General features: G+C 42.2%; 1 protein-coding gene across 4 annotated transcripts in view; it reads left to right on the forward strand.

Annotated features, from left to right (window-relative positions):
- CUX1 (cut like homeobox 1) overlaps positions 1–18,629 on the forward strand; it is a 268,267-nt gene that overhangs the window by 218,510 nt on the left and 31,128 nt on the right. For 3 of the 4 annotated variants that reach the window (XM_084299860.1, XM_084299861.1, XM_084299862.1), the window contains 3 exons: positions 4,745–5,047; positions 9,483–9,671; positions 14,496–14,760. The exons of the other annotated variant lie outside the window; for it this stretch is intronic. In XM_084299860.1, coding sequence (XP_084155986.1) covers positions 4,745–5,047; positions 9,483–9,671; positions 14,496–14,760 — 757 coding nt within the window. The remainder of the gene's footprint in view (positions 1–4,744; positions 5,048–9,482; positions 9,672–14,495; positions 14,761–18,629) is intronic. 4 annotated transcript variants of the gene reach the window in all.

The following is an 18,629-nucleotide window of genomic DNA, read 5'->3' on the forward strand; positions in this document are numbered from 1 at the left end:
TCCTGGGCTGCCGAAGTGCAGGGTGCTCGTTGAGGAAGTGGAGGGTGCTGGAAGCAGGAGCTCAGCGTGCTGAGCTTGTGTTGGACGCTTGTGAGTTTGGGTGCTCTTATTGCACACCGTTTAATACACAAGAGGACATAAAAGGAGCTAAGGCGGGATCTGAGCACAAGTGGCAAACCTGCAGCTCTCCAAACACGTGCAAGAAGTACCTGGGGAACCTGCCCGTGCTGGCAGGCAGCAGCGTGATGCTTCTGGGACTGGTGAAAATGTACCCAGGGCTCTGCAGCACGCTGTTACTAGATGCTGCTGTTGATAGAGGCTGGTGTCAAGTCATGTAGATGTCTGTGATTTTTAGGGGAGGGTAGCAAGTGTGAGCTGGAAGTCTTTGCGTCTGAGGTGAGCTTCAGTAGGAGGCTCCAGCTGCAGTGTGCTGTGGGTCTGAGCTGTACCGCTCCTTTTTTACATAGGGATGTGGTGAAGTTGCTTCCTGCAGGTGGAAGAGTTCCTCTACATCATCAAAACAGTCCCTCGTGCAGTGTCCTGCAGTTTTGCAGCCTGCAATGAATTGTCTCATGCTCCTCAGGAGCGCAGTGTTGTGCTGGAGGGGAGCCCAGTGCAGCCGGTGGTTGGTTACACCCCATGGGGACTTCGTCACGTCATGATGGAAGAACGTGATGAGACCTTGTAGAGGATTGTATTGGGCAGATGCTGTGCTGGGGGAGGTCTTTTCAGGTAATTCGTGGGGCACAGGAGGGATAACAGTAGTCCAAAACCTTCTGCAACCAGTGTTCAACGAGTTACAGACCCAGGATCCAGTGCTGGGGGCCTGACCTTAGCACAGGGACAGGATATCTTGCAGTTGGAAAAGAACAAGAGAATTTAATATTAAGTTTAGGAAAACTGCCATACCCAATGAACCGAGGCCAGAACTCTGTTTCAGACTGTCTCACATTTTCTAAAACTACATCATGATAGAAACTGAGGAAGGTGTAGAGAGGATGGATGGAACCAAAGCATGATTTGGCTTCATCCATTGCTACAAGGAATGCAAGGCCACAATGGAATTTCTGCATCCATATAATTAAGGCAAGGTCAGTTTGTTACAGTTCTCAGCCAGTTTCATGATATGCTCAGCCAAACCCTGGTCGTACACACCAAATGGTCTATAAAGTCTGTTGACTTTCTTAACTGTCAGGTACTAAATAGATGGGGGGAATGGGCAAGCTATAATGATTGCGTTGGGTTGTGCTGCAGTAGATGGTCTTTCAAGCAGCAATTTTATATAGGAAAAATAGTATTTAAAAAGAAAACAAAATGAGAAGGTATTTGTATAATGTTGAGTTTGTTTCCATTCATTGATGTACCTTTATTTTAGATGATATGTCCCTCTCTAGGGACGATGACATTTGTCAGTGTCAACCAGTAGTTATTCAAATGTTACCCCAATTTCTTCTTGATCATCGAAAGTCATCGTGTTGACCCATATCTTCATCACATACTTGGGACCTGACAGACACCATTTTCCCACCAAGTTAGTTTGGAGGGGTTTTGCTGCAGGTCTTTCTCCTGGCCTCTACAAAGTGCAGGGCAGGGCTCACTTCTCTGACTACCTGAGGCTTCAGAAAATGAATAAAAACCAAGAAATTCCCAGATGCTGCAGAGAGTGTGACACCGGTAATACTCTTGATCTCTCTAGCTCTTTACTTTTGTCACCTTATTTTTGAAGCTTTTGGGCTTTTGCTTCAGGTTTTTAACTGCATACAGGCTGCTGGGATGCAAAATGCAAAGCACCCTTGGTATTGCAAAGTTTATCTGGAATTTATTAAAGTCAATAGTGTGGGATTTGCCAGTTGTGCATGATGGGATACCCAGAGCCTAACGTAACGCAATTTTACACCCATCTGGACAAAACGACCTCCTCTTCTCTAAATACATATGTAAACGTTCAGCAAGCATTGCTTACATGCTCACAAGAAATTAGATTGCTCTTAAGTTGGCACTATTTTTCATGTAAGTCTGGGGTTAGAAAAACAGAACATGTTTTAAAAAAAATACGCTTTCACTATTAGTTTCATTGGAAATGTTCAATTGCTGCTTCTGAAATCTTAATATCTGTTTTTCAGATGTCCTGAATTTGTTTCTTTGTCCTGTGAGGAACTTGAGAGAAATGAATGCAGACAAATTATTTCATAAAACATATGAAATGACTGTAGATTGACAGTTTAATTTGTAATAGTGAATACATTCAATTTTCCCCTTTGTTCTGTCAGCAATCACTTGTACTCTAAATGTCTATTTAATTTTTTAAGTAGATTAACGGGAAATGTTTGCGTTATTTGATTATTGAATTGACTTTTCCAAATAATGGATCTTTTCCTCCAATATTTATATCATCTCAGAAATGTTTTTCCATAAGGGAAAAGTGCTAAAAATGAGCGGGGAGCATATTTGGAGTTATTTGTAGTTGATGCGCATAATGCCTCGTCTGAAATCGCTGTTCTCTTGCCTTTCGTTGGGAGAAAAAAAAGCAGTTTGTCATCTGTACTGCCTTCCAAAATTAGATTCAGATAATCCTACCTTTTTTTTTGAGTCAATAAGCAGCAGATTGGTCTTAAAAACAAAATTCAAGTAAGCTCTCGGTGTGTGATATAAAAAATAAATAAGCTAATATGTGAGCACCGTGGAGCATTTCGGTGATAGATTATAATATAGATTACCTCCGTTGTTTACATAATCAGGCTGGGCAGGGAAGGGAGAGGGAGGAGAAAGCATCAGTAAAAGCTTTTGTTGAGTCCTGCAAGGGCGGGGGGGGGGGGAGGTTGTTTTGGTTTGGTTTGGGATTTTTTGTGCTCTCTGTGTGTGCATGTGGTTTACGGGGCTTGGCTGTGGAATTGTGTAGGAAATTTGCAGCTGCTCTAGTTACTCGGTAAGATTTGTATAAGCTGGCACAAGGGACAAAATTAGAGGGAACTTGAATGAGTGCCGTGCAGTTTATTAGCCAGGCAGCCATAATTTTGACCTTGCTGTGGGTTAAAGGACACAGACCTGAGAAGAAATCTGTTTATCATGTAGGGAATTCATGCCATCCCTGACAGTGTACAGTGAACAAGATGGATGATCTGCCAAATTGGTCCCTCGCATGGGTGAATCAGGGCAAATTTACAGTACAATTCCTCCGCTGCTCTTGATACAAAAATAACATTTGCTGGGTTTTATATTCAGTTGTATGGTGACCTGGGGTGAGCAGAGAAAAGAAATAGGATTTATAGAATCCTTCTCGCCTTAAAGATTTATATGCACCTTGCTTTCCTTCTATGTCTGCCTATTTTGCATCTTTCATAAAGCGCTAAGAAATAAGTCCAATTGCTTGCTTTGAGAGCAGCTCAGTGTCAGGGAACCTCTCTTAAACTGCAGGATCAGGAGAGCTTCTGTTGCCTTGAACACCACGATTACACCGTGAGCCCTGCCCCATTTGAACCCTACTTTTAGTTACGCGGTGTTTTCCTGTAGTGCCAAGGATATGCCATCCGTGCTGCGTGAGCTGCGTGCTCTGTAAGGACTTGCCTGTTCTCTGGATTGGGAAAAAAGGGGGGATTTGGGTTAGCCATTACCTTTGTAGGGATGGCTGCAGAGCGAGCTGCTGCCCAGAAGTGTTGTAGATCTCAGGAAAACACAGTTCTGTGCAGAGACTGGGATTTTCATGCAGACTGGCCTCATCCTTGCACGATGGTGAACATAAGCTTCCTCCAGAGATCTCGAGGTGAATCTGCTGATGTATGAATCTGAGATACCTATAATTAACCATGGCAGCTAATGAGATGTAAGACAGCAAGGAGAAGGAAGCAGTCCCACAAAAATGGAACTGTACATAGAGAAATTGAATGTACTCTTTATCTTTTTCAGGGAATTTTTCTAAAGCACATTGTTTACATGTGGGTCCTCTAAAAAAATATTTAGACAGTACCCTTAGATGTCTGGATTTTCTGCATAAGCTCGTTGGTACATTCCATGAGAAATAAATGTGAACTTACAAGGGGAAAACAACATTTTGTACAGAACCTATTGTTGGCAAATTAACAGATTCAGAAAGCTTTCTTTCAAAGTGTCAAAATAACAGATTTTGGTGTCTCCTGATCCACTAGCCATCTTTTTGTTGTATTCTCAGACACATTAATTAATACAACATAATTAGAAACTGTATTTTAATCTTGTTATTTCTGGGCAAAGAGAAGTGCAAAAACATGATGCATGTGATAAACAGTATGAAATCAATACCAGTCTCAAGATGTAAAGTTGTATCAATTGTAGAAAATCCCTTATTGACAGTACCACATAGTGGCTAAGTGAGCTCCTTATAGGTCATAGAAAGAGGCTTAAACCAGTCTATAATGGTTGATTTAAGAGCATCCTTATACAAAAATGTTGTGGAAAGCAGAACTGTAAGATTTCCTGACCAAGGAAATTCCTTGCAACCTTACAGGCAGTTGCACTTCATTTATTCCTGATTTTTATTTGTATGTTCTTGTCTTTATATGAAAGAAAAGATTACTCAAGATAAAATTAGAAAATAATTCTGTTTTTAAAAGGAGGCTTTTCAGTAACCAAGTCATAAGAAGTAACGTTTTGCATACTTAGGCATTTCTTTAAGTAGGTAGAATATAAATGAGAGGAAAGTTAAATATCCTGCAATCAAAACATTACAATTATGCTAAAGTGGGGACTTTTTTTCTTTTTTTAATTGCAGAAAGCACTCCAAAGACTTCTGCCAGTTGCAGTCCTGCTCCTGAATCTCCTATGAGTTCCAGTGAATCAGTGAAAAGCCTGACTGAGTTGGTACAGCAGCCCTGTCCCACTATAGAGACCAGTAAGGATGGCAAATCCCAAGAATCTAGTGAGCCGCCTGCTTCTGAATCCCAGTCCACAACACCTCTGCCACTGTCAGGCCACTCGGCACTCAGCATTCAAGAACTGGTTGCTATGTCCCCTGAGCTGGATACGTATGGCATTACAAAAAGGGTCAAAGAAGTGCTAACGGACAACAATCTTGGTAAATCGCTTTTTTCTCATTTCTTGACCGAAATAAAATGAAAGTGTTCATGCTTTTATTTCTAAGCTATATTTCAGTAAATGTTTACAAGAATATTTGGTTTTGACTCTGGCCTTAGCTTTCACCTTTTAAAAAGATGTTTTTAAAGAGTAAAAAAAAATGCTTTCATATTGTCATACTCTACTTACCAATATATGATGATACCCTTGCTCTCCTTAAGCTCTGATTCTGGCTCCCCAGCCAGATGCTGCTCCCACCTCCCTAAATGCAGTCCAGCAGGCTGTCAGGATGACCAAAACCCCAAAGCCAGTAAGGTCTCCACTGGAGAAATGCTGATTTCCCCATGCTTGTAGGTTCAAGGCCTCAGCAGTTCAGGCAGAGGTGAAGTAGAGGAGTGCAGCATGATTGGAAAGGGAGATGCATCACAAGGGAAAATGTAGTGTGCCTGCAGAGCTAGGATGGTAAATTCAGGCTCAGCTGAAGTTTATATGAACCCGTAGGTAGGCGTATGGGGCCATTCAGTTATATTGCTTAGAGACACGCAAAGCAAAGGCTGCTTTTGCCTGCAGATGAGTTTTTAGGTATCAAATTAAGTGTAATGTTGAGATGGCTGACAATATTTGGAATAGTCAAAGGGAATAACCCGATCTGAGTATGTGAAATCCACGCTTAATGCTGCCACTATGCCTCTAGATCACTAGTTCTTATCTGTTTAACACTTGCTTTCCTCACAAGGCATTGGGAAACTTTTAGGAATCCTTTGAAATTCCTAGGTAGAAGGCAGGAAGGTTGCACCAGCGTTACCTATATGTGCATTTGGTGCTGAGCATGGGATTCATCTCACCTGCATTTAGATGTTCGAAGTAGATGTCTGAGCCGATGGAGACAAATCAGTCTCCAGACATGCCAGTTTCTCACCATGTGCTAGAGATGGGTCCAAAAAGCTAAGTTTAGGTTTAGACTGCTGATATGTATGTGAGAAGAATTTTATCAATATCATCTGAATGTTATGACTGTATAAGTAAAAACTCCTTTATTTCAGTACATAAGGAAGCCCTTTTTTAGCTAGACACAGCATAACAGGTGATACTGTCAGAGATTTTTTTTAAAGGGGGAAGAATACTGGGGTGGGGGAGGTTGCAAGTTCTCATTTAATATAATTTGGGGAAAAAAAAAAGAAAATGACCCTGATCCTGGGCATACCCTGCATGAGAGTGTTCCACTGAACCCAGCAGAATTGCTCGTGCACATTGACATAGGCAAACTGTGGTTGCTAGTTCAGTGGACCTAATATACAGATAAAGCCACACGTCACGGGAAGGGTTTACAAGTTCAAGCCCTTAGTTTTGAAGCAAAATACTGTTAAGTGCTGTACCTGCTCTGGTGTTCCAGAGAGGTTTGAAAAAAGTATTTTTGTTTACATTTGCTTTGATGCCATTTTTACTTAGTCTTTTTTATTTCCCATGATTTTTGTTTTCCTACAGTGTGGCTGACAAGCCTAAAAAGCAGCAGAAGAGCCAGGAAATGTGCCCCAAACTCTGCATTAGGTGTGGAACCAGTTTCAATGTCTCCTTTTGCGCCCTCAGTGTGCTAGTGCACCAGGCTGGCTTGGTGCACAGGTTTCTCTGTCTTAGGCCACAGGGCCTTGTGAACCTGTCTTAGGCAACTGCTGGTGGCTCCCTTCAGATACCATCGGCCAGTAAAGACCACGATTGTGTGAAACTATTCCAGATGGCTCGGCAAACCAGGCTTGGGTTTGGCGAGTCTCTCCTCCCGTGCTTTTAAGCGTTCATTCAGCAGTCACCATTTTAGCAAACGATGCTGGCAGCATTAACGCTGAGTTGTTGCTAGTGTTCCTACCCCCAAATGTCATATTATCAGTGATTCCCCGTTGAGCCACATACAAGCTGGATACAGAGGGAAGCGAATGCAGTGAGCTGTTGAAAGATTGCAGTTTGGGGGATTTTGCAGGAAGGGCTGGGACTAACCATGAAAGCCGAATAATTTGCAGGAAGTTTCCTCCATGAGCCGCTACATCAGTGGGAACAGGTGTGAAGAACATTAGGCAAAAAGATGGGGAGAATTAACAGGAGTTTTAGGAAGCCTGTGCTTAAAAATATTTAAGTTATTAATAAAACTGATGAAGATGGAGTGCGATACATCTGCTACCCCGAGAATGATTTCTAACACATTCTCCATTGGCTTGAGAGTCTTTCAGGTGTTTTGTCCTGCCCTGCTGTATCCTAGGATAAGATAAATGACACAAACATCTTTAGCTTGTTCCTTAATGCCTAAAGAATGTGATGTTATCTCCTTCCTTGGATTTTTAATTCCTGGGCTGTAATTCGAAGGTCATTTCCTTCAGCAGCCTTGCTAGTACCTGCTCCAGGCTGCTTATTTCTGGTCCCTTTGTGCATGAGTGCCAGTATTCCTGTCCGTATGGTTGCACAGTAAGCCAGACCAGCTGCTCTGGGTCAAAACTGCCCATTTTACTGGTGGTGGGTTGTTTTGACCCGGGTCAGGTCCCCACTCCCATTTACGCGGCCGGTTGCAGTGCCTGGCGCTGCGCCGCGGCTGTCAGAGCTCTGCTCACCCCGCTGCAGCCAGGGTGCAGCCGGAGGACAAAAAGTGGGGGCAGCACCGAAGGAAAGTTATGTAGTAAGGCAAATTAAAATGCTTTTATAGAAGCAGTCCTAGCTCAAAAGTAGCTGGCCATTTTAAAGGGAAATGGATAAGGTCTTACCCATCTTTTTAAACATAAAGAGAAATGAGGAGGCAGTAGGTTAACAATACAGGGGCTCTGAAGGTGGCCCTGAATTGCTTCTTACTTCTGATTTTCCTGGTATTGCGGGAAGTTGAAAATCACTTATTACTTAGGAACTTAAGTAAATTCTGATGTTAGGTTTTTGTTCAGTCTGCAAGAACTATTTTCAGGGTTAGTTCCAGTGCTTGTTAGCGGACTTGCTTGCTAACCCCGTCCTTGCTTCCCCCCTCCACCTTTCATAATCTCAACTGCTTCCTCCAAAAGCTTTGCAGACCCACCTCCCCCTCTCATCCGCATGGGGTGTTCTGCATGGGCGCCTGCTGTTAACTGAGCCCCCCATCCCTCATCTCCCTGTGCAGGCAAAAAAAATCATGAGGCCAGAAGTTTTGTGGGGTATTTAAAGAGGAGGAGGAGATTTATGGAGTCAGGCACTTGGGAGGGGGCTACAGAGCTGGTATTTTCCACGTCCTGTTTGTGTCAGGAGCAGATGAGGCTGTGTAGGAAAGAGCTGATGGTGCTTTTACAAGTGCCAGCATGTCCTGCACTGCTGCAGGAGGACAAGCCCCCAGGCATCTGCACTGACCCCTCAGGATCTGTTTGCTGCCACTGGCTAACACTGCTGGCACTGCCAGGACATGAAGGAAAAGCTTTCTGCTTTGTGTTGGGGTGAGGGCATTCAGAAGCCAAGGATCAGACACAAGACCCTGAGGCCTAAACATGGTCGGGATGGGAAGATCTTTGGGTTACCTTGAAAATACACGAGAGCTGCACTGCCATCAGAAATCACCAGTGGTGACTCAGATGACTTCAGGCTTTGTCTTGTAAGAAAAGCTGTTGCATATCAAGGCAGTTTAGCTTAGGAACAAAAGTGAAGTAAAGGTTTGTAGGAAACCAGCTGTATGGTTGGGTTTGAGCTGCAGAGGCGTTTTCCACAGTCCTCAATAACTGAGATCTTAACCATATAAACCTAGCATTATTAATGCACTTACAAATGCTGTGCATTGAAAAGCATTTTTAGTTTTTACCCTGCCAGACAATAGCATTGTGAAAGAAGTAAAATTAATTATTAACTAGAAGTACTGTAGAGGCTATAAAAACTGGAAAAGCTGTTATATTGTAAAATGTGATTATCTGCACTTGCTAAAACACCGTTAGAACACCACAGATAGTACAGCACAGAAAATATTTACACATGTCTTTGAGGACACTTAAATGACTATTGCTGAATGGGGCTTGCATTGGTTTTGGTTCGTTGATTGCTTGAAATGTTTGGATTGCCCTGCTGGAACGAAGCTGTTGCAGTACCCTCCTGCACAAGAGCTAAGTAGCCTCACTGCTCTCACTAGTTGCCTGCTTAGCTGCAAGTTTGGTTTATTTTTAATCTCATTAATTTTAACTTTATGCACACTGTTTCCACTGTAAGGTCCTGATCCTTAAAGGTGTTGAGCTCCCCTCTTTGCCACAGTCAGATCCTAAGGATTAAACTAAAGCTCAATATTTACACCTTTAGTGGGTGGGGAGAGCTTTTATTCTTCTAAATGTTTCTTTTGGGTTTTCAAGCAATTTTGAAGTAAGAATAATTGATGAATGATCTCGTAGATATGTTCTGTCTTTTTAGTTTGCCTTGTTTCTTAGCTGAATGAATTCATGCCATTTTCAATTTCATATTAGGTCAGCGTTTGTTTGGGGAGACAATCCTAGGGCTAACACAAGGCTCTGTCTCAGACCTTCTGGCTCGCCCAAAGCCCTGGCACAAGCTGAGTTTGAAGGGACGAGAACCCTTTGTCCGCATGCAGCTGTGGCTGAACGATCCCAACAACGTGGAGAAGCTGATGGATATGAAACGAATGGAGAAAAAAGGTAACTTGGAGCTGACTGCTGACTCATGTTTTCCATTATTTCAAAGATGACTGTGTCTTTTATAATTCTCCATAAAGAGTATAGAGGCAGCATTGATCCAGTATTATGAAGGTTATTCAAACAGACTTCATAACAGCTTTTTCTTAGTTTTATTTGATGCTAGATCAAGCAGATACATCTCCAAAAAAAAAAAAATTACACACAAAAACCCTGAATATTCACCAGCTGTCATGAAATCATTGCTATATTCTCCTGTAGATTAATTACTGAGGCCCTGGTGTATCACTGATAACTTGCCTTACCAAATGAGAAATGTGAGTTTGGGAGCTGGCTTTGGGTTATTAGTTAATGGTGCTGCAGCTGGTCACAGATGTTGGGCTGAAGGAGCTGTGTGTTGATTCCTGAGAGATCTTCTTGCCAGTCCTGCATGGATGGTTACTAAGAGGCAAGAAAAATGCAGCATTTATGAAAGGGTGTTTGAGAATAATTCAGTCTATAGCCTTTATAGGGTTGGGGAAGATGATTTTATTCAGACACACTTGTGTAAAATGGCCGTGCCATGAACATGCACCTGTGAGAGATTTACGTTATTTCAGGTATCTTAGGAGGGAGCATATCCTGATAATCTTAGCCTATTCTCTATATTTTAAATTGATTACTAAAAAACAGTGGTTATTCAGAGCCCTGGTTTTAGTGTGTATGTGTGATTTTATGAGAGGCTCATAGACTGCCATTATCAGCAGTTAACTAATTAATGATATATACATCTCTCAAGCTATCCCTTAATGATATTAGTACAGACAGCATTAATCGTGTGCACTGAAAGCACTGCTGTTGACTGATGTCCTGAAAGCATTAACACATTTGATCAAGAACTTTGTGATTATATTAAAAATTACAGCGAGGGAGCTTCTGGGAAAACTGTGGTCTTGCTTGCTTTTAAGAATATAATCAAATCCTTGTTATGGTAGCCCATGTAACACCATGCAGTGTGCGGGATCTTATCTAAGATTGTGTGTGATCTGCCACTGGGAGCACGAGCCACTGGGGTTTCCCACTTACAATTGTAAACCAAGGGGAGCCATGATGGTGTTTCGCTGTATTAGAAATACAGCAGAAATAAAATTGTCAACTAGCGGGATTTTTATAGCCTCAAAGAGAATATCACCCATAATGCAGGAAAATAAAATAAAAATAATTTAAAAGTAGTACTGACAATATCCTTTCAAAACTGTTTTCTAAACTGGATTCTTATCAAATACTGTGCAATACATATGCTGTGTAGATGGCACCTGAATAGAGATAAGGCTATAAATCATTTGAGTCTCTGCACTGAGCGCCTCAACTGTGTAAGAGCTGTCCTCATGGCAGAGCACTCCAAACTGAATTCAGCCCTGTATTTTCAGCAAAATCCTTTCATGCAGGTTACCTGTATGATCCTGTGATGTGACCTTTTAAATTGCACTAGAGCCACATAAAGAATTCAACTTTCCCTTAAGCTAATGGCAACTAGAGGACAATGCAGCTGTATCTGCTACCAGTACAGCGTTATTATCAATTATTTCTCTGCCTCTGTTTATTGAGAGAGTAGATTGATAATTATGATGCAGGTGAGCTGCATATATCTTTTTTTTTTCCCTTTCTGCCAGTCTGAAGTTTATGCTTTAAAAGCCCTTCTAAGAGATTCTGAAAATCGGTAATGTTCATTAATGAACCTCTTTGGAGGAAGCCAGGGGTTCCCGCTCAGTAGGCTGAGACACTCTGCACCACTTTTTCTGCCGAGGAGGAGTTCATTCCTCTTCCTTATAACCTCCCAGTGTGTGTGCTGCTGGTAACGTCACACTCCTCACTGAACAGTACTGAAGCCTGCTGTCAGGAGAAAATTTAATTCCCTTTATTTCCCCATTATTTCACTTTTTAATAATCTTGTTCAATACTGCATAAGATAAAAATTGCATTAGAAGGGGCTCTGCTTTACCTCAGTGGGCAGCCACTAGTTCTGCAGTGGTGTCTGCATCGTCTGTAGCTGAGCCCATGCTGGGGAGTCTTCCCAGAGGGACACAGCAATGCTGGGCTGGCAACAGCAGGGGGAAAAGAAGAGGTAGCAAGGCTTCAGAGAGAGCTGGCCTTGACAAGTTGGTGTTAGATGCACATCCAGACGTTTGCCCACATTACACTGGTCGTTTTTTTCTATAGGTCTTCTGAGACGTGGAGACCCATCACACACAAAAATCAAACGTCTCCAAAAATCAAGTGTGTTTGCAACTTGGATTCCAGTTTGAGCCTCGCTGTCACTGAAAATGTGCTGAATGATCTCCTTATGTTGTCTACATGCAGCACATATGTTTAAAATAAGAATTAGAAAGGAAAAGCTTTTATAAAGTTTCCAGAGAGAGGCATTAAAGCCTGGAGCTTAGGTACTAGTTCAGCACATGGCCACATGCCAGGATTGTGCCTTTGGCCCAGCAGAAATTTGTTCTAATAATACATTATCCTCCAGGAAAACAATTGGCCATGACATAACAGCAGGACTTTATTTTTATGTTAAGGAAGTATGTACATTTGTATGGTTTGTTCCATTCACACGAGAGATCCAAATAAGTCCTTGCACCTTTTGTGAGGTTACAAAAGCAGAGGTAGGCACAGGGCATGAAATTCCTCCCAAGCTATCGCAGCTACATGCTGCCTTTAGGAGTCTAAAGCTGGGAGCTCTGAGCTGCCAGAAATGCCATCCTTTGGAGGGCAGAGAAAGGAGAGATTCAGAGCATCCCGATGCATGGGTGTCTGGTGTTAACTCAGTCGCCTGACCAAATTCCAGAAACTCCAGTTAGAGATAGCCTAAACACGTTTTACATCTTCCACCCAAGGCTCTGTTTAGTTTCAGGGACTCCTTGAAGTTGCTGCACGTTGCTGAAGGGGTAGATGTTGTCTTTCAGCCCTCTTGGTTGTTTTGCCAAAATAGACAAGGGAACCTTGTGTATTGCCAGCTTATCAATGCAAGTTTGAAATAACACCCAAGAGTCTTTGAAATTAAAGGCCTTATATAAATGTAAGCTTATATTACTGGAACAATTAATTCTGTGGTTGAATGTTGTAACAATTCCTTGAATGCTGCAAAAATGAAGCCAATAGGTCACCTTGAAATAATTCATTTACCTGTAATCACGTCACAGTTCTACATCTGCTTTGAACAGCTTAAATAGGTGATCTGTTAAATGAAGTTTATTTTTTTTTTAAAAAATGGAAGCTAAAACTTTGCTTTTTATAGTTATTTCAAACACATGCAGGACTGTATCGTGGCAGAGTGATGGATCACGAGCAACTTGCGCTCTGTTCCATATCAGTGATCTTACATAGTAGGCAATCCACAGGTAATCTGTCATATTCAGGAAAAACAAAATGAGGGCCATGCAGATACCCCCCAAAGGTTACAGAGCATGTTCAAAATTCAGTTCAACAATAGTAAGACACTGCGTAAAAAAGTCCCACTGGACATAACACGACGTAGAGGACAGGATGCTGAAACCCACAGGAGACAGAAGACATGGCCAGACCTGTAGGGAGCTCTGCCAGAAGAAGTTGGCTTGCATGAGCAAGGCTTTCAGTATTGCAGTTTGTTTGATTGCATTGAATTTTTCTTCTTTGTGCACCCGCAGCCTAAAGGCAGAGCTGTGGAGAGAGAGAAATTTATTTTTTTGAAGAATTCAGTTGCTGGCCGGTGTGACCTGCCCCACATTGCTCCCTGGCTCCAATCAGAGCTCCTGGCTGCTGGAGATTTAGTGCCTGCTTGATTGATGTCAGGCTGGTGTAATCTGGAACATAATAGGCAAGGTTATCAAATTGCAGCTCTTGAATACCTAAACTCTTAAAAATCTAGAAGGTATTTAACAGGCTATTAAATATTTTATTGACAAGATTCATCCATATTTGCTGTTTTCAGCCCCCTCATTAGCAATGCTTGTGCGTGATACTGCCAGGTGCAGTAAATCCCACCTCCCTTCGCACAGTGTAAATCAATCACGGCAGTGACAGCGTTTGCTGGGACTCTTTCCTCGCAGAATTTTGCCAGGATAATTCAGTCCCTGCTGGGGAGGAGGGTCAGCGGTGGTATCACAGGCTGCTGCCGTCAGCCTCCCTGAGCTGCGGTAGTGCAGTGAGAGATGTCCTCAAAGTACAGGCATTTGGGAAAGAGCCTTGTATAGGGGAGGAGGATTTTGTGGGCTGTTTTTTCTTTCATAACCTGTCACCTGCTATAGTGAAGATCTGTAAGAAAAAGCATCAAACGCCTGATGGGTTTGTTCAGCCTGGTGCCGGGATGGCCGGGCTCTGGGCGCCATCGTGTGTTGGAGATGGAGCTGTGGCTGCCTTCAACCTCCAGAGGCGTATTTTTAATTCCGAGACCTTAAGTGTCAGGGAGACCTTAGCGTACACCTTAAGTGTTTAACAAGCACAACCATTTAAGCCTAAATGAAGGGTAACTGTCCTAATCAGGTGCTTATGTGGCAGTTCACCACCCTTGAAAGAGTGAATTTAAAATCAGTCCTGCTAACTGAACCCTGTTACTCATGTCCCATATTCATAGAAAAAGCAGAAAACTCTGACAGGTTTCCAGTCAGTTTACCTCCTTTTCTTTCCCTTCTTCTTTTTTTGTCTCTTGCATCCTCCCCGTGTTTGCTTTGCTCTGATCCCTTCCCTTCTGTTTTCCCTGAATAGCCCATCCATGCATTTACAGCCTGTCATCTTCGCATTTATTCCACAGCTCATATATTCATTGATTTTGCATTTGTATTCAGCTGGGGCTGATCTGATGCACTTCTCTTTCAGCTTACATGAAACGGCGACACAGCTCCGTTAGTGACAGTCAGTCTTGTGAGTCCTCATCCGCTGGCATAGACTACAGCCAGGGGGCCAGCCCGCAGCCGCAGCATCAGCTGAAGAAGCCCCGGGTGGTGCTGGCACCAGAAGAGAAGGAAGCTCTGAAACGAGCCTACCAGCAAAAGCCATACCCATCACCAAAAACCATTGAGGAACTGGCTACGCAGCTCAACTTGAAAACCAGCACCGTGATCAACTGGTTCCACAATTACAGGTACGAGATCTCCCAGGAGCCCTACTCATAAAGTATTTATTTTATTTGCTTTGGCAGGGTGCTACTTTCCTTCAGCAGAGTGTGTCTGCTTCTGCTAGTACTGAGCAGTTGTACAAAATGAACAGTTTTGACAGCAGGGAGGTTCTAACTAACAGCAATGCTAATGCTCCAGACTAATTTTAAGTCATCCCTGAGGAATAGCAATATTCACATACTGATGTAAGAAGTGCTTTTAAACAGAAGTCTTGCTTTTGGGGTGGGCGTTGATCTAGAGATGTCCACTGCTGTGTTGAATATTTATAAATCCCATTGCTATAAGCAAGACTGGTCTTTTTTACTTGCATATACAGATACACACAGACACACACTCATGTGTATATATATATACATATAGGTGTGTGTTGTGCGTCTTATGTCTGGGTCACTTGGCAGAGATTGCTTCAAACTGTCCTCTGCTGGATGGTATCAGAATTGCACTGGTTTTATTGTACGTTTTTCCAGCATAAGAGCAAAAAGAGGATTTTTCTTCTAGGTCTTGGGTCACTGAGCTCTGAAAATAGGCATGATGTGTGCGGTATTTCTGGGAAGCTTGCACAGCCATGAAGGACAGAGAACCGATAACCCTGAAGTCAGATGTTGCCACAGATTTATTTTGTTATTATGATTAAATCATTGAGTCCCACTGAAACGAAATAAGATGTTGGTTTGTTTAGTTCCTTTTTCATATTAGAGGGAACCTTCTCAACATCTGAACAGTTGAAGTAGGTTTTGGCCTAGAGACACCAATAAAAAGAAACAATGCTGGAATGGCATGTGAGACTTAGAAGGATTTGAATAAACATATTTTCAGCTGTACTTGGTATTGGGAATCTTAATTAGTTCAGCAGACTTTTTTCCACAAAATTTGTTCTAATGAATATTAAACAGGTACAGTTAAGATACCAGGTTTAATGCCATTCTGCTCCTTCACTCAGAGCCAGTAATGTTCCTAATTATTCTTACAGCAGCTTGCTAAACTTGTTTGTTTTCAGAAAACTGCTAACATTTAACGGGTATTTTCTGCTTTAGCCCTTCTCAGCTTTTCACGGGGAAGTTGCTGAAGCAGAAGAAGAATAGTTTAATGAGATATCTCAGAAATATTATGTACAATAGTAAAATAATGTTTATAGTAAACAATATAAAATTTAAAAATTATAACCAACGAGTAATCATATTTACACTGAATTTCATTGACTTGAATTCGCTACAGATGCAGCCTCTTTCACTGCTCAGAGTTCTCCAAACACAGGCCTCTATTCCAATTCCCACTTCTAGGCAATTATACACAAGTTGGAGGAATGCCTATGAAAATATGTTCGCTTGGGCCTGACAGCAAAATGTGCTGTTCTCACTTACGCAGACGAGTGCGGGAGCACTGGTGGCATGTGTCATCTTCCTCATTATCATGAGATCTCCTGCTCAGGCGTGCTGTGAGAAAGCGTGACAAGTCATGATTGATCAGCGTGTTTAGCCACACCACGCTATACGTTAATGTAGACTAGGTGCTGACAGTTGTATACAAAATAAAAATCGTATAAACAAGGTGCTATAAGCTTTTGGGTAGCACCAGCTTCACAGCACTGAGTGATCTGGACCTGCTCCCAGATGTGCTTCTGCTGAGTCTCTCAGCCTTTAAAGGGATGGCGTAAACCTGTTTGGAGCAGCACTGAAAACCAAACCACTTGCCTGTTCTGTTCCTTAGTACAGTAACTTTCTTAACTTTTGTGCATGAAGTACTCTTAAATCATTTGCAGGACGTGGCAAAAAAGTTACAAGCTCTGCTAGGGGAACAGGGTCAGACTTCTCTGCAGCTCAAGTGTTGCACATAATGGGTAGTCTTTCCCCTCTTCATCTTCTTCAGGCCACACTATTTTATTTCTCTTTTATATTCTTCCCTCAACCATTGCTCTTCCAAACCGAAGACTCTTTATACAGAAGCAATTCCAACCCTCAGACCATGTAGCTGTTCTGTAATACTAGTTTTTCTTTAAAGAAGCTTTACATGAGGGAGGGACAGATTTGGACATGTTAGTCTTCCATTCTCTTGGGAATCCTGTTACAGTGATGCTTTTCTTTCGGGATTCAGCCCAAACCTCACTTTCCAAGGAACGTTGCTACAGCACAATCTAGCTTTATATTTACCAGATGGGAAGTCAGCAAGAGCATTTATCTGCCACAGTAGAAGAAACTTCAAAAAAGTCCTCAGCAGGCAAAGAAGTAATTCACTTCAGAATATAAATAGGTATAAAGGATTTTGCTGCATTTGCAAACTTCTCCCAGTCTTTTACTTTGCATCCGTAGCAATTGTAGAGCTCTGGAAACAACAAACGTAAGAATAAACCTTGAATTAATACTTGCATTAGTGAAGCACTTAAAGGACACACCAGTCCGATGCTCCATTGTCTTAGGAATTGCACAGAAGAGTGAGTAGGAAATAGGAATTTCAAGCCAACTTCACATGGTGAAACTGGCACAGAGATTCAGTAAGGTCATGGGGATGATACTACAGGAGCATCAGGAATTGAAATCATCTTTCTTGAATTGTAATCTAGTGCTCTTGGATCCTAAATTCTGTTGCTCTTATCATGGGTATATTTTTCAGTGAACTGTAGCATTGTGCTTGGTTGGATGAGTTCCTGGAGTTGTGTAAAGGCTTCTACAGGGCATTTCAAATCTCTGATATTTTGAGTTACACTGATAAATGCCAACAGGATGTGTTGGTGTTGAGGCCAACACCTTCCACGGATAGGAATGCTCTCAAATTTCCTAGCTGCTGTCACCAGTTCTTTACAATAGAGACCTAATAGTCTAATTAGTCAGGAGCCAGATTGGATTTCAGAAGCAATGGGTTGGATGTGAATTACAGGGATTTCCACAGACACTGAACTTATACATATATATAACACTATAGGGCAGTGATCAGTTATTCAATGAGCATGTCATCATTCAGTATCGTGATGGCGTTGAGCTATTTTAAATGCTGCGCAGGCATGAAGCTCTTACCTGTTTCCTCTCCTGACTTGGTACATGTTACAGAAGCAGCATGTTCTGTATCGGCATCCATGCAGGGAGATTATAGGCATGAATACAGCCTGATAATCCAGGATGCATGCAACTAATGGTAATAGCAAATTAATGCTAGCACCTGTGGTCTGCTGTTAGGTGTATAATATTCTCCTAGGGAAAATTACAGACCCCCTAAATCCTTCAAAAGTGTAGAGTCAGCAAGTACTGCTGAAATAGTCTTGCATTTCAAGCAAGTCAATAATATCATTAGCTTCAAAAGCAGTATTCAGATGGTGTTTTGCATTCATCACATTTTTTTCCATTGTGTGCTGTCTTCTGTAGCAAGATCAGGGATAAATGAAAAATTCTTACAAGCCATCTGTGTTGGGACGGTGTTTCACTTGTCATCTGCAAGACCCTTAGCAATTCTCCCTGCTTAAAACCAAAAGTGTTGCTTCCACTCTGACAGAAGTTCTGCTAAACTCTCCCTTTGTAGTCTCATCCTTGATCACAGGTCTTTGAGGCTGCAGACTGGGACCTGAACAGTGTTCGTAAGCTTTTATGGCTTATGGGGTGCTACAGAGAAAGAGTTGACTAGACCCTAAGGTGTTTTTTCATAAACTGTTCAGTTGTGCTTGTGAGGATCATGGAAAATCCTAAGCAGAGAAGGAAGAAGGAAGGGCCTAAGTTAAATGGCATGGGCAGTGCATTTATGGGATTATTACATGCTTCCAGAAACAGGAGGCACAAGGTGAAACCCCAAGTAGTTTTAGCCACACATGGAGTGTATTAATTCCCTTGAAATGCACTGCTTGCCTTGTCAC

Source organism: Netta rufina, assembly GCF_964035555.1.
Source record: "Netta rufina genome assembly, chromosome: 21".
NCBI lineage: Eukaryota > Metazoa > Chordata > Aves > Anseriformes > Anatidae > Netta > Netta rufina.